General features: G+C 48.8%; 6 protein-coding genes across 6 annotated transcripts; 2 read left to right on the top strand and 4 right to left on the bottom strand.

The window, feature by feature from the left end:
* Positions 1-770: 770 nt before the first annotated feature.
* DFJ58DRAFT_251762 (uncharacterized protein) lies at positions 771-1663 on the bottom strand. The gene is made up of 2 exons (XM_041379477.1): positions 1646-1663; positions 771-1591 (listed from the first exon to the last, which is right to left on the bottom strand). The coding sequence occupies exon 2, from the start codon at positions 1511-1513 to the stop codon at positions 938-940; it is 576 nt and encodes a 191-aa protein (XP_041246125.1). The 5' UTR covers positions 1514-1591; positions 1646-1663; the 3' UTR covers positions 771-937.
* Positions 1664-2246, bottom strand: DFJ58DRAFT_251756 (uncharacterized protein). Its single transcript, XM_041379476.1, has 2 exons — positions 2061-2246; positions 1664-2009 (listed from the first exon to the last, which is right to left on the bottom strand). The coding sequence occupies exons 1-2, from the start codon at positions 2147-2149 to the stop codon at positions 1760-1762; spliced, it is 339 nt and encodes a 112-aa protein (XP_041246124.1). The 5' UTR covers positions 2150-2246; the 3' UTR covers positions 1664-1759.
* Positions 2247-2590: 344 nt separating this feature from the next.
* Positions 2591-5054, top strand: DFJ58DRAFT_251739 (P-loop containing nucleoside triphosphate hydrolase protein). Its single transcript, XM_041379474.1, has 2 exons — positions 2591-3443; positions 3492-5054. The coding sequence occupies exons 1-2, from the start codon at positions 2854-2856 to the stop codon at positions 4666-4668; spliced, it is 1767 nt and encodes a 588-aa protein (XP_041246123.1). The 5' UTR covers positions 2591-2853; the 3' UTR covers positions 4669-5054.
* DFJ58DRAFT_251741 (Spc98 family-domain-containing protein) lies at positions 4773-8332 on the bottom strand. The gene is made up of 10 exons (XM_041379475.1): positions 7998-8332; positions 7840-7949; positions 7579-7788; positions 7449-7523; positions 7197-7395; positions 5865-7149; positions 5800-5806; positions 5625-5743; positions 5119-5573; positions 4773-5054 (listed from the first exon to the last, which is right to left on the bottom strand). Exons 1-10 carry the CDS (start codon positions 8283-8285, stop codon positions 4878-4880), a joined length of 2925 nt encoding a protein of 974 aa, XP_041246122.1. The 5' UTR covers positions 8286-8332; the 3' UTR covers positions 4773-4877.
* Positions 8333-9681: 1349 nt separating this feature from the next.
* DFJ58DRAFT_681625 (Dfp1/Him1, central region-domain-containing protein) lies at positions 9682-12323 on the top strand. The gene is made up of 5 exons (XM_041383224.1): positions 9682-10171; positions 10233-10384; positions 10438-11488; positions 11541-12057; positions 12110-12323. The coding sequence occupies exons 1-4, from the start codon at positions 9803-9805 to the stop codon at positions 11919-11921; spliced, it is 1953 nt and encodes a 650-aa protein (XP_041246121.1). The 5' UTR covers positions 9682-9802; the 3' UTR covers positions 11922-12057; positions 12110-12323.
* DFJ58DRAFT_725770 (uncharacterized protein) lies at positions 12008-12986 on the bottom strand (the record flags this gene model as incomplete). The annotated part of the gene is made up of 8 exons (XM_041385287.1): positions 12008-12057; positions 12110-12219; positions 12272-12321; positions 12370-12385; positions 12443-12493; positions 12541-12693; positions 12745-12821; positions 12891-12986. 8 exons carry the CDS (start codon positions 12984-12986, stop codon positions 12008-12010), a joined length of 603 nt encoding a protein of 200 aa, XP_041246120.1.
* Between the last annotated feature and the right edge of the window lie 940 nt (positions 12987-13926).

Genomic DNA, 13926 nt, shown 5'->3' with positions numbered 1-13926 from the left:
GAGCGCTGAATTCGAGATTCTGTGCGAAGGAAGAACTGAAGAGACAGCACGGGCCGAGGGTTGCCTGAAGTAGTACACCATACACGAGTTTATATATGTATTGATGCGTCGAGTTTAATTTTTCTTTATACAAGTCTAATTGGTCGATAGGATGTGCGGGGTCTGTACTACTTAGTACTCAGACCAAACTCAGACCCTACGCTGATTAATGCCCGCGGCCGCATGACGCACATGCTGAGCAAATATGATGACAATGTCTTATTGACAGCCTAGAGCGGACTCAGAGCCTTCTTCCGGGATATTACTACTCGTCCGTTTTTGTTCCCTGCTTTCATTCTTGTTCTACCACCGCAGTACAATCCATTTGATTCTTTCCTTCTGGAACTTCGTCAGAACCCTCACATCTAGGGGTGTTACTGACAGGCGTACGTATATAGTCCCACCCAGAGCCACCGAGTCCAGTCCAGTGTCCCCATTTGAGAACAGCGACGCCGCTGGAGTAGGGGACCCGGGTAGGAGTGGAGTAGGAGCTGTAGCACTGTAGCTTTGTCAGCCGCTCAGTGTCTTTCGGGCTTTCGATCGTAGCGTACTTGGTGCTCTTCATCACTCATCACTTTGCCTTGCTCGCGACACGCAGGTACACAGTCGCGGATACCGCTACCTCTCGCACAGGATGGACCGCTTGAATTTGTATGAGATTCCGGCCTCAGCAGCGTAGGAAGCGATTGGCAATGGCAAGGTAGTAAAATAACCGAAAGAATATAAACAACAATCAGTGAGCAACAAGTACCTATAGGAACGAGTTGCGGATGAGATCTCGAGCTTTACTGTGGTACAATCTACTACTGTTCAGAGTTCAGGTCATAGGTATTCATGAGAGCAGTTAAAGAATAGTGGGAAAGCGTTCAATTATTGCATTATAGTCCGTGATTCACGGTCAGGAAGAATATTGCGGCGGAGGGTCCTGTGCTTCTTGAGCATCAAGACTCCGTTTCCTGTGGTCGAGTTCAAGTTGCTTCTGATGTCGGGTCATATCTGTGTGAAGCGCAGAAAGCCGGCGCTCGGGCTGGATGTTGCTCGAGCTACCAGCCAGAGGCGTAGCAAAAGTGCCCACCATTGCAGCACTCGCAGGAATCTGGGGTATTGAATGTGTTGGAGAAGAAGCCGTGGATGTGTATGACGCAGATCGGGCGGGTGCTGAGAATGCGTCGTAGGGGTTTGGGAGAATAGGCGCATTTTGAGTAACTATTCGCTGAGGATCTGATGCCTGCGACAATGTGCTGTAACGGTTCCAAGTAGATGTGGGGTGTGAACTTAGATGCGAATCGTCGCTCAATAAGGGAGTGGCGCTTGAGATCGCTGAGAGGGATGAAGCGTGCGAGATATCAGGTAGATTGGGATATGCAGTGTCCAGTTGTGGTGGGGGTGGAGGTGGAAGGTCTCTCTCTCTTGAAGCAACAGAGTCGGGGGGGACGGTATTGACCCACTTCTGAGGGCAGAAGGGCAGGTCCATAACCGAGGCTCTCCCGAGCCCTACGAGATCGCTTCCTTAAGTAACACACTAGTATTGCGCAGAATATCAAGAGAAACACTGGAATCACTGAGTCAATATTTTTCGGGTAAGGCTCGGACAATGTCAACTCACTTATCCCAAATGCCAGACCAGTTCGTGCTCCAGTGCTAAGCCCTTGACTGGTGGTTGAAGACCCATTGTTCTGGGATGAACTGGGTGAACTGGTATAACTCGAGCTGAAGCTGGTTAGCGTGCCCGATGTAGTAGCTGTGGAGCTCGAGCTCGAGCTAGACTGAGATGTAGATGTAGATGTGGAGGTGGAGGAGGAGGTTGTACTGGAGGAGGAGGAAGTTGTACTGGTGGAAGAAGAGGTTGTACTAGTGGAGTGGAGGTCGTACTGGTGGAGGTCGAAGTGGTAGATGAACTATTGTCATCACCATTATCACCCTGATCCCCGTTATCGCCATGATCCCCGTTATCGCGAGGGAACATAAATCTAATCCGATGATGAGGAGAAAATTCCGCTGGTAGGATCATACGAACTTACACTGGTTCTCGCAGGTATACAGCGACGCCCGCAACCTCAAGGGACTGCAAAGCGAGAACAAAGGCCAAGGGTGGAAGCGAGTGAGACATGCTTACGGCCAGATTTTCCGTGGGGCTTTGCCAGGGAAAGGAAAGGGCGGGAAGCAACGAACGCGGTGAAATAGAACGGTTAGAAAAGCGTGCCCATGAGTGCCGAGTACTGCGGCGAGCATTAGTGCGAGATGCAGAAGGGTCTACTTGGTTAACACTAATTCCACTCAAACGCCACTTTATGATGCCGGAAGATGCACTTCGAATATTCGCAAGCTGCGGTCCGGGTGGGAATCAGAAGAACCAACTATTTCTGCTGCTGCGCTGTAACTAGATCATACTTACTGCTGCTGGTAAACCGAAGGTTGAAATAATTTGAAATGTCATGAGCGCGAAACTTTAATTAGCACGACGCGAATTAAGGTCAGGTGACTTACGCGTCCAAGCGCGTCGCGTTGAAATGAGTGATCAGCGGAGCTTGAAATTTGGAACTCGCTATAATGCGAATTGGCCACGGACCACAGTAGGTCAAAACTTGAACTGGTCCATTCACCAGTCTCTTGTCAACATCCATCTAGTACCTGGGCAGCGATCAGTCTTCTCTAGGCATCCTTATTCGCAACACAAGCCGTGTTACTTTCAATCTCCAATCATGCAAACACGGTCATTCTCAAGGTTCAGTCCTTGGAAAGCGTGCTCATCACGTCGACCAAAAGGCTGTCCCATCAGCAACGACAAGCGACATTGCAACGCTGTCGCAGCACATGCTCACCCCAGAACAGAGCCCTAAATCGAAACGTGCCCGTATCTCGCTCTCTAGCGTGCAAGGAGACTCAAACAAGGAAAACGTACCTCCCTTCCGTATTGAGACACGGAATGACGTAGTAGTCGACACACCGCGTGCCATACACACGTTAGTGATATCTACTCCCCCACCAACACCCCCAGTTTTGCTACTTCCTGTATACACGCGTGCTCGAGGACTACTTCGTTCGACCAGCACAAGTGTATCTCCTATAGCTGGCCGAGAGGATGAACGACAACGCATTCTGGAGTTCATCACCTCGTCGTGGTGCGACAGCACACACTCGTCCTTGTACATCTCCGGTACACCTGGAACTGGAAAGACCGCGCTTGTCAACTCGGTCCTCCGTTCGTTCGAGGAGTCCGAAGGGACGTCCGATCTGAGAGTTGTCTCTATTAATTGCATGGCCTTGAATGGGCTGGATGCCCTATGGGATCGTCTCTACGAAGAGTTGTGCCGCACAGAGACTTCCAAGAATGCCACGAAACCTTGCAAAGTCAAGGGCAAGCAAGCCGTCGAGAAAGCACTCTCTACTTTAAATCATAAGTGGTATGTACTATCACCACTGCTCATTTCGTCATCTGACCTCGGTCCCAGCATTGTTGTGCTTGACGAGCTCGACCACATTGCGTCTTCAAATCAAACACTTTCGTCAATTTTCTCCATGTCTCAACAACATCCGTCTACCCTCCGCATCATCGGAATTGCAAACACACACACCCTTACATCGTCCTTGGCGCAGTTGTCTACTTGTGAAGCTTCCAGCACTCTGACTCTTCACTTCGGAGCGTACTCTTCCCAACAACTTCTTCAAGTATTGCAATCGCGTCTCTCACCTCTCTACGACAATCTGGAATGCCCAGAAGCAACAGAACAAGCCAAAAAGTTCCTTCCTGCTTCAACATTAACTCTCCTCACAAAAAAAATTGCCTCGCAAACTGGCGACGTTCGAGCCTTGTTTGAGGTACTTCGGGGGGCAATAGACCTGGCTGTCATGGGTTCGAAGGTCCCAGATGCAGATGCAAATCCTCTCACCACTCCACCTCTCATCGTCAAACCGGATCACATCCTTGCAGCCCTCAAGGCGTATCTACCTTCCACTGGTGGCGGTCGCTCCTCATCTTCCTTGGCACTATCCCCCACCAGCAATGAGACCGTGTCCAAGGTCCGTAGTCTTGGCTTACAAGTCAGACTGGCTCTCCTATGCATACTTCTTGCATCAAAGCGGATGGAAGCCACTTTGTCTCTCTCTGCATCCACCACTTCAACGCCTACCAAGTCCCCTGTGAAGCGCGCAGGCTCTGTCGTTTCTCAAAGGACTGCTGGGCTTGACGTTGCACAACTCCATGCATACTACTCAACTGTGCTCACACGTGCAGATAACGACATCTTCACTCCAGTTTCCAGAAGCGAGTTTTCAGACCTGATAGGGATGCTAGAGACCATAGGACTCGTGGCGTCGAGGTCTGCCCGCATGTCAACTGCCTCTCCGTCGAAGACTGGTCGTCGTGCATTCAGTCGAGCTGCATCGTTCGGTGGAGCAGCGAAGGGGGCTGCAGCAGGCCAAGACATTAAGCTTGCGGAGACCATTCGCGCGGATGAAGTCCTGCGTGGGCTGGGTGTGACTGATGGCTCAGCTGCCAGTGATGTGCGTGAGGAGGAAGTCAGGGCTATATGGGCTAGGGAATGTGGACGCATCACACGAGAGTCGAAAACGAAGTCGGCGTCAGGCATGGGCGGCGATAAACCTTTCGATGAAGCATTTGAAGATTAGATTCGACTCAACACCACCTCCAAGCAAATTCTCTTCGTTACCACAGTGCTACCATGTAGCCATTCAGACACATTTTGCGTTATTTGTTTCTTATTACTAGTGTCTGTCTTTTTTATGGTTATGTCTTATACGGTACGGGAACTCATACTACGCATCATCTCATGTAATATTAGATAAATCACTGCATGCTGCATTGTACCGCAACTATTTTATGAATGCAAGTTCTTCCACCATTCGTTGATGTCGAGGCGTAATATAAGGTGGCGTAACGCCTCCACACCACCCGGGGCGTGGCGAATATCGCTTTGTTCCTGTAATGCAAGCAAGAGTTCCTGGCGTTGCGATGATTTCAAATCCTTCTCCAATAAGACCTCTAAGACTTTGGCCTGCAACCGAAAGATCCGGAATCAGCCTACTAGCTTCATAAATGTAAAGCAGTCAACTACATACCAAGGTTGACATTTTCTCGCGAAATGCAGTAAAGAGTACATCAAGAACTGATGACGCCTGGTATTCTTGCAACCGCCCGTCGTTGAGGTCACCGATCATAACGCAGAGCTCTAGGATAAGTTCTAGGCACCCACGAAGAAGGTCACCAGCTGCTCGTTGGGCCGAGCGCATCAAACAAGCACTAAGAATGTCGTTCAAGACAGCGGAGTGAGCCTCAGCGACCGAGAAGACATCCGTAAACTCAGAGCTTGTTCCCAAACGACACGCAGTTACTCGAGCCAGGAATGCGTCAAAGTTGCCCCCAATTGCCACATCGAATATATACGCGGAGAGGGTGGTCACGAACGAATGCGCCACGAAACGGAAGTAGGTGAGGAGTTTCCTGGATTGGTTCAAGGTCGGAAAAAGTACATTTTGATGCGTCATGCGGAAGGCCGCTCGAATGGCAGATTCCACTACACCATTTTGTTGAACGTATGTGGAAGTACGAGATAACCGTAGCTCACCTCTGATCAGGCGTAAAAGGAACGAGAAAATCCTTTGGTATTTGGATGCAGTGTCCGATGTGATAATCACGTCCAAAGGATGAGGAACTTTGTAGTCAAGATACAGAAAGTCTAATGCTCTGGTGAAGAAATATATGAAGCATGTTCGATCTGCAGCAAAAATGACGTTACTTACTCGATGTCTAAGTGTGTATGATGACTTAGTGTGTACGTACAATGCATAAGGAAACCATAGCTTACAAAGTGGGTTGAGCCATCGTTCGCGTCCCGTATCGCTGGCGAGGTCTCTGATAGCGAACCCAAGACGAACTTCAGCTTCTTCTGCTATGCGCCTCGACCCGAGTTCATGCTCCTGCTGGCTATCATCGGGGTCAAATGAACGTGTGTCCTGAGAGTCCACGATGACTGTTCTCAAGAAAAAGCTAAGGTCGGAACCCCCAGGAGGCCACGTCCCTCGCTCTGTCAAGAACGGGGCTAAGCCGACGGCCCAACGACTGGTGCCATGTTGAGCCACTCCAGTGACAGATCTACTCCTCTGGCGTGACAGTGCGAATGATTTTCCGCCTCCGGCGACAACCTCGCGGTCATCGGTGTCAGAGAACAAAGCAGCTGTGAGTCGTGATTTGAACGACGGGGAAGTCAGGAGCATATGTGAACGAAGTAGAACCAGATGGTCATGTACGTAGAGGAACGAGTTCTGGTCCAGGAATATCGATAATAGTGCACTAGAAAGGGAGGCAGCATGTGAGATGAGCGGAGAAAAGACCAGGTTAGTCAGGAGACTCAGATTCGGGGTGATTGAAGGGAGGACGGGTGGGAAGGACAGGATGAAGCTTTCCAATGCGGCATGCATTGAGTGCTCATTGAATGTATTGCCTCCGTTTGAGCCAGGTTCCAGGTCGAAAATCCGGAAACCGACGAGTTCGGACTGGTAGCCGCACCCATGGAGATTGTTATCAGCCGAAGCTAGATCAGGGGGACTGCGGGGGCCGATCGTTGGCGCGACATCACCGGCCTCGCTAAGAGACCCTGTACTCCATAAGTCTTGAATGTCTCTGGTTGACCAGACCCACGTGATGAACGGCCGTCGCACCGGGGGATTTAGTACAGGATGACTGGGTTGTGCGGCAGTGAGCAGTTTGAGGGATTTTTGAGCGGCTGGCAATGCTTCCGCCAACTCGCGTGGTATAAAAGACGGCAACTCATCATCTTCAGCAAAGAGAACTCCATCATCCTCAGGCGACGCCTGATCGAAGTCTTCGATGTCCAACGGACCGATTGCAGTCCGCTGAGGCTGCTGACTTATTGCTGCCCGCTGGCTATTGCTGTCAGCGTAGGAAACTGAGCGACACAATGCCTGCAAGTAGTTTTTCGAGGACATTGTGAGGAGATAAGCGAACACAGCAACCAAACTCCGGGAAGACGATTTGCGAAAATGGGTATCGAGATACTTATATATACGAGAAAGTAGAGCCACTGGTTTCATTGTAGATCGCGGATATTGCGAGGGAGACAGTCCAAGGCCCTGATAGAGCATGTTAGAAGTAAACGAGAAAACGCTAGCGAACGTACCCTTTGGCAAAGTGATGCTAGAGAGACGACAATTTCTTCCAAATCCCCATAATATAACCATGTTCCAGATAGGGTCTTCGAAGAGACGGGGATGCAGAAGTTAGAGAGAGGCCCACGAGAAAGCTGGTCACGTAGATAGACGAGCACCACAGAGAGCGCATGCGAGAAAGCATGGACCGTTGCATTTTCCTCTTTGCGTCTGCATTCTCATTTAGACAGCGTGATTTCATGGATGGGAATTGTAGAACCCACCGCGTTCGTACAACACTCAGGAATACCTCCAAGCGTCGCATCAAAGTACCAATATCTAAAAATCGCTTTAGGAGACTACGTCATCACATTAATAGACAATTGAACATGTTGACTAAAGTTGTTTGCTCACCTACTACTCATCGTCTCATCCTTGCCGCTGATAATTAGCTTGTTTGGTAGATTTTCTGCGCCTCCGAATGACAAGAACGTCTCTGAAACTGGATCCCACGTGTGCAGAAAAGACGAAGTTCCGAGAATTGTCATTCTCAACGACTCAAGCAGCTCAAGTTCATTCACACGGACTACACTTGCTCGCAGGTCGAACGGCAAAGGTCGCATGCTAAAAGTTTCATTTGTTATGCCATTAACAATGCAAAAAAATGAATCTGACTGGTATTGTGCTGAAGCTGATACATCGGAAGACTGTTCGGTCAAGAAGGGAGTGTTGTATGAACGGTTAGGGTGTGATTGGCGCAGGACGTCCCAAGAGACAACTTGATCCTACATTTTATTACTGAGTCTTCACACCACGACACAGGGAGTTCTCACTGAATGTTGATCACCACCGGCCACTGATTTTGCCCATAGCACCTCTGGTGACAACGAGGGAAGTGCAGGAGTATCTCGAGCGCGCGTAATATATCTTGGGTCAGGATTATGCGCATCGCGCTTCCCTAGAGTTGTGGCCTTCTCCCTCTCGATTGCATGTACTATGGGGTCTTGAGGTTTATCGACCATTCGAGGGACGAAGAACTGAGGTGTTATATGTGGCAGGATGCCCAGTCCCGGATCCATGCCATGTTCGTACTGATTCCAGGCATCACCAAACAGTGACATTCCAAAACACGCGATGGATATCGGTTGTCAGGTGTTAGTTTATGACATATATACTAGTAAGTAGTGCTCATTGGATAGCGTAACTGTTGTTTGGTGCTAATTGGCAACGCCTTCCCTTCCTAACACGACCAAACATGAGACAGTCCATTGATCACTGGCAACTTGTGGCATTGAACGAGTTGTTTGTGTGCTTGCCCATCGCCACGTCCACAGATTCCACAGACCGGTGGAACATGGTTCAGTGGTATCTCAAATGGGGCAACTAGGTGATATAGTTCCTTGGACGCCTGGTTTGTTCGGTTAATGAATTATTGTTCATACTTCCACCACTCGAGGGACAGTCCACCGTTTCCATGGCAAGCGGTGCATCCACAGTGCAATGAGGCTCCAGGTTTATAAAGTCTCGAGACCTCGGTACTGCAAGTAATCATCCGTCGATTTCATCCAACTCTTGGTGATACACAATCTCTTCTACATACGCTACTGCAACTAGCTATGCCTTCCACTCGTCTTGAATCTGGCTCGAACAAGGAGAACATCAGCCCGATTGGATGCCAAGGGAGGCAGTCATACAAAAAAACCAAGGCGCTCCCGTTCGCGGTGATGCCCATATCAGCGGAAGTGAAGAAGAGCCAGTCTGCAAGTATTCTACAGATTAGTCCTCTGGCAGAACAACATGCTGTTTGTGATCAACATTCTCTGGGTAGCATCACATACAGCATCTTCGCGGTGTTGGATGACTCTCTGTTCTCACAAAGCGCTGACAGCCGCGCCAAGGAATTGACGGAAAGCCCGCTAGCTGAAGTGACAGATGCATTTACTTGTATGTACCCCTGCTTTTCATTGCGTCATCTTGACGCGTCTTGGTCTTCACAATGCTCATGAGTCTTGCCCACAGGATGATACCTGCGCGTCGATATTGATATTTCCTATTTTTGATTATTGTCATCCTTATGTTATGTTTTACGGTCCGTGTATCACGTTAATAGGTAGAGTAGACCTCTTGTTACTTGTAACTGTAGTACGCGGTCATGTGATTGTCACGTGCTACCCAATTATGCCTTCAGAATCAACGTGCCTTTACAACTTCACAGTGGGCAATGAGCATGTCATTGATATCGTTGTTGGCGCAGTCCTGGTATTTGGCCCTCCTCTGGGTGCAATGACAACAGAAGAAACGAGTGTGGATTAGCAGCCAGATATTTTGGTGTACTGCACATTAGTTCTTTCGGAAGTTGTAACGCGACAATTTAATTGAAGAGACTGAAATAAAAACCAGTAAGCTACACGAGCGCTGTAGCTAGCAGGCTTAGCTAGATAGTTAAGCGTTGCATGGTGAATCGATGGACTAGTGGTCGCACGCACGCGTTGTTTATTTGTGCTCCTACCATCAAGTTGGACATCGTTATTATATTATCTTTTCCCACCATTTCTTCATCCTGTCTCTCGTTCATCATATCACCTGCGTGACGTGGTGCTATTTGTCCCGGCCTTAATTGGCTCCTCAGTTCTCAGTCATGCCTACAACCAACCGTCGTCCACTAAGTACGCGCACTCTGCCACTTCAAGTTCCCCCTACCATGTCTCCCTTCAAACAAAGTGTCCGTTCGGCCTCCCTGTTGCTCAAACGTCCTCGATCACCGGACCCTGCAGCAGATGAATCCGTCAAGCGGGTGAGACCTGCTCCGACAGAAGCCACCCACGGCGAGGACCGCAAGGATAAGGAACGAAGGCGCGTAGAACGGGAGGCTCAGAAAGCCGAGTTTCGTTTCAAGTACAGTCGCGCATTTCCTGGATGGGTCTTTTATTTCGACTTGGATTTATCGGATCCTGAGAGTGCTGCCCTGCGAGATTCATTAGCAGCGCGGGTGGTGCACCTCAAATCAGTACGGCCGATTCTCTGTGATCATTGTACAAGCGTCTGACACTCCATCAACGTGCTTCTAGCAAGTAGATGACTTTTTTTCTAGCGAGATTACTCATCTTATCACTAATCAACCTATCACTCCGATCGACCCTACTGCAAACAAGGAGAATCGATTGCAAGGCCTCTCTGCACGAGCTAGCTCACTGAAAAGCCCAATCAAGCTCCGTGGACGGTGCATTGAGCCATTCCGTTGCTGTAGACCACGCTAACATTGCCAATTCACAGTACTACCGAGGATGCCACCTCGCAGAGCTTCAACCTTGTGGAGAAGGCAAAGGCCTTTAATATGAAGATATGGAGTCCGGCGAAACTTGACAACATCCTGGAACGATGTGATGTCCCAGCCTTTGCATTTTCCCCTACGAAACCTCTTGCACAGGCAACTGCTCTTGCCCCTACCTCCAACAAACGGTCACTATCTAGCTTACTTCAAACCGAACGCCTTCATGGTACCACCACAGAACGTGACCCCACTCAAAAGCGACATGATTATCGATATTTCTCAAAACAGAGTTATTTTGTGCTTATAGAAGACGTACGGCAGGAGTTGGCGACGATTCACGCTCTAGAGTATCCTATACAACGAGGACACGACGGGAAAGAGCAACCCGCGTATCCTGTCCTATACTGTGACCCAAGGTCTCGGGGGCCTTTTATAAAATTTGATGAAAGGGAACGGAGGCGTTGGGAAAGGGCACAAAGGGCGGACAGGGAAAATGAGAACGAACGCGCGGAGAAGGTGGCTAAGGCGCTGAAGCGCAAAAGGCAGGCGGAGGTTCAGATGCTCTCGCGCAAAGCTGGCGACCTCCGTCGTTCAGTGTCGATGAATAATTTGCATCGCCAGGCAACTATCGAAGAATACGTTGACCTCGATGCTGACTACGGAGATGGGGATACAAGAGAGTCAGCGACCGCCTCAGGCTACCTTGCTTCGACAGGTGCTGGGTCATATGTTGCAGCATCAGGCAATAGCGTTGGCATAACATCCACAAGAGGTACAACATCCAATGCGGGCGGCGTTTCTAGGACCCTGGAACTACCTGCTTCTCTTCGGTCTAGGATCCAACAACAAGTCGTAACATCTCGAAAAGCTCCGAATGCAACTCACACTCTCGGCCGAAAAGCAGGAGGCATGGGCCCACCCCTCACAATTCCGGATCGCCCACTGCTCAGGAAAAGTAAGAGTACAAACACCCTTCGATTGCCAAAGCGTGACGAAGGGAGCAAACCTGGTTACTGTGAGAGTTGTCGCGTTAAGTTTGATGATTTCGACACGGTAGGATCGCGTTTAATCCTGTATATGAGTATCCTAACGCTCGGTCCTTCAGCATACACAAGAACGGAGGCATCGTAAGTTTGCTATGGACGATGCAAACTACATCCAGCTTGATTCGGTTCTCAATCGCGTTCGACGCCGGACCTGCCAAGAGGCTGAGGAAGAAGAGCGCTTGTGGTCCGAATGCGGTTATGACGGCGTGTCGCAAAGTTCCGAGGTACCTGAGACGTTAGGGTCCTCACAGCCAGCTCAAGACGATGACGAGTCTATGTGGGACGAGGAAGATGCTGAGGGGAGAAGTGGATCTGGATTTGTGAGTAGCAGTGGATCGATAGTCTTCGGTCCTGTCCAAGATTTTTTCGAATTCTTTGCATTTGGCTTTACTTCATTGATTTGTGTCACACCACACACAGCACTTGTAGCATTACTCTAGCATCTTCACTTGTCAATGCTCGACAATGAGACGAGCAAACAATCGGGAAATCCCAAAGGAAAGGAAAGGCAAAAGTGATATAATTCTCAAACGATCGTAACGGTCAATAACGTAACAATACCATCTTGAGCGATATCTGACAGTGGCCCTGAGGTCAGACGAGCAACTACTTAACCGATCAAGCTCACCATGGTTAATACCATCAGCGCCAGGTGCGAGGAGACCAGTGACGTTTTTTGGCAGTGGTATGATATTTGACCCCATTAAACCATGTTTTGCCAACCGCTGCTGACACCAGCTGGTTGCTGAAACTGGATTAGAACGTTCGTTATGATCACAGAGTTACTTACCGGCCAATATCGTACCCATCTGGCACGACATCATGATTCTCTGTTATGGGCTAAGGGTGACACTCAGCTGTGTAACAAAATCTTGTCGAATTACGCACCTCCTCTCGAGACACGCTGGCATTCCAGGTACTAAGCTACCAGTAGAACAAGTAACAACTTAAGGATGCTTACGCTAGAAAGAGAGCGCCACTGTCCGCCACAGTGCCGTTCTGTACAAAAATACTGGGCGAATATTATCACCACCCTAGACCATTAGTCAATAAATTTACCGAAAATGGTTTCCTCCGATGAGGCTCTCGAGACATGTTCCGCCTATAGCATAGTCCTGGCGAAGTTCAATAGTCTGATTGACCCATCCGTTTCCATCCCCCAAGTCGGCGGACATATAACCACCTAAGTGAAGGCCAAAACATTCTTTAGAACTATCACGAGCAAATAAGTAAGACGCAGTTCACAATTCTTTCTATGCTTACAATCCAATAGCACGGGCAAAATCGATAGCTCCGTGAAGTGTGAGGACATGGGGAGAGCTAAGTCCAGAGATAATCACCTAAATTTTTGGGGTCAGTCAGGCTGTACATTAGACGAGGGCGTCATGACAGTGATGAAAGAGAAATACATTCATAGGTTCGCCGTATCCGTCGCCAGCATCTATGAGCATCGATCCACCTCCGGCAGTCGGGTTATAATAAGCAACGCCACCCCGCCCGTCCATTGTAGTAGGTGATGACACTAGATTGAATGTTAGATATGGCATCACAAAACCAAGTAAAGCATTCATAAGATGCATCTTGTTGATGAGGGATGAATAGCGTCGATTCTTATGCACGGATCAAAGCAGGGGGATATAATCTAGCATAACGCACCTCATTGATTTTATACGCACTAGCTCGAAGGTGGAAATGGCATGCTAGGAAGTAGCACACAAGGCAACGAATGTAGCTGGTTCTGCAATTATGCTAAACCACAGTACTGTCGGCACGACACGATTATAAGACAACCGTTTCATTTGTACACGAATAATTTGGGCACACACGTGCATTTATTTCAATAAGTCCAAAATCAAATCTAGCTGAATCTAAAGTTTAAACCTATCACATGATCATAACCTCACCAGGTCGACCGAGGTATCGATAAACAAATAGGCTGCGGCTTGGATACCGCAGGATGCATCATGCGGCCAAGAAGTTCGTGGCGAGGAGATCGAGGCCCCCCAGACCAACCCCCATGGGCTGAATTCAGTCCATGCACCTGTGCTGAAGAAGGGAATTTATTTGAACTTTGGAACTGGTGTCGAGTATTTGGTAGGATGTAGAATCCACGAATGAAGATCTCTTTAATGAGCACAAAGTCATTTTTTAAGATGAGGATGTCGATAAGCGAATGAAAAACCGGATCATACGACATGTTGCCAACTCAACATCAATTGAGGCAATCACCAGCATGTGGTTAACTTTAAGACAATCTTCCTTCATAACTGGACCATCGACACCAAGCCAGGCAAGAGATTGAACATTATCAAAGCGCTCTATGATATAAATGCGGAAAGCTCACATAAGAGGACTTTCAAGAAGCGGTCCGCCTTAAAGTTAATGAACGTTTGAAGTTCGTTTTTGGAACGTTTGAATTTCTCGTACTTCTCATCAACTACAGAT

This window comes from Suillus subalutaceus (assembly GCF_016647625.1).
Source record: "Suillus subalutaceus strain FC151 chromosome Unknown DFJ58scaffold_29, whole genome shotgun sequence".
NCBI lineage: Eukaryota > Fungi > Basidiomycota > Agaricomycetes > Boletales > Suillaceae > Suillus > Suillus subalutaceus.
This window is presented reverse-complemented; position numbering and strand designations above follow the sequence as displayed.

Bases quoted from the DNA above. Each gene is read 5' to 3' on its own strand.
- DFJ58DRAFT_251762 (XM_041379477.1), bottom strand. From the start codon at position 1,513: ATGGACCTGCCCTTCTGCCCTCAGAAGTGGGTCAATACCGTCCCCCCC.
- DFJ58DRAFT_251741 (XM_041379475.1), bottom strand. From the start codon at position 8,285: ATGTCACTGTTTGGTGATGCCTGGAATCAGTACGAACATGGCATGGAT. The intron at 7,150-7,196 runs GTACGTTCGCTA...ATGCTCTATCAG, and splicing joins TAGCATCACTTTGCCAAAGG to GGCCTTGGACTGTCTCCCTC. The intron at 5,055-5,118 runs GTATGTAGTTGA...TTTCGGTTGCAG, and splicing joins GCGAGAAAATGTCAACCTTG to GCCAAAGTCTTAGAGGTCTT.
- DFJ58DRAFT_251756 (XM_041379476.1), bottom strand. From the start codon at position 2,149: ATGTCTCACTCGCTTCCACCCTTGGCCTTTGTTCTCGCTTTGCAGTCC. The intron at 2,010-2,060 runs GTAAGTTCGTAT...TCATCGGATTAG, and splicing joins GTATACCTGCGAGAACCAGT to ATTTATGTTCCCTCGCGATA.
- DFJ58DRAFT_251739 (XM_041379474.1), top strand. From the start codon at position 2,854: ATGCTCACCCCAGAACAGAGCCCTAAATCGAAACGTGCCCGTATCTCG. The intron at 3,444-3,491 runs GTATGTACTATC...CCTCGGTCCCAG, and splicing joins TCTACTTTAAATCATAAGTG to CATTGTTGTGCTTGACGAGC.
- DFJ58DRAFT_681625 (XM_041383224.1), top strand. From the start codon at position 9,803: ATGCCTACAACCAACCGTCGTCCACTAAGTACGCGCACTCTGCCACTT. The intron at 10,172-10,232 runs GTACGGCCGATT...ACGTGCTTCTAG, and splicing joins GGGTGGTGCACCTCAAATCA to CAAGTAGATGACTTTTTTTC. The intron at 10,385-10,437 runs GTGCATTGAGCC...GCCAATTCACAG, and splicing joins CCAATCAAGCTCCGTGGACG to TACTACCGAGGATGCCACCT.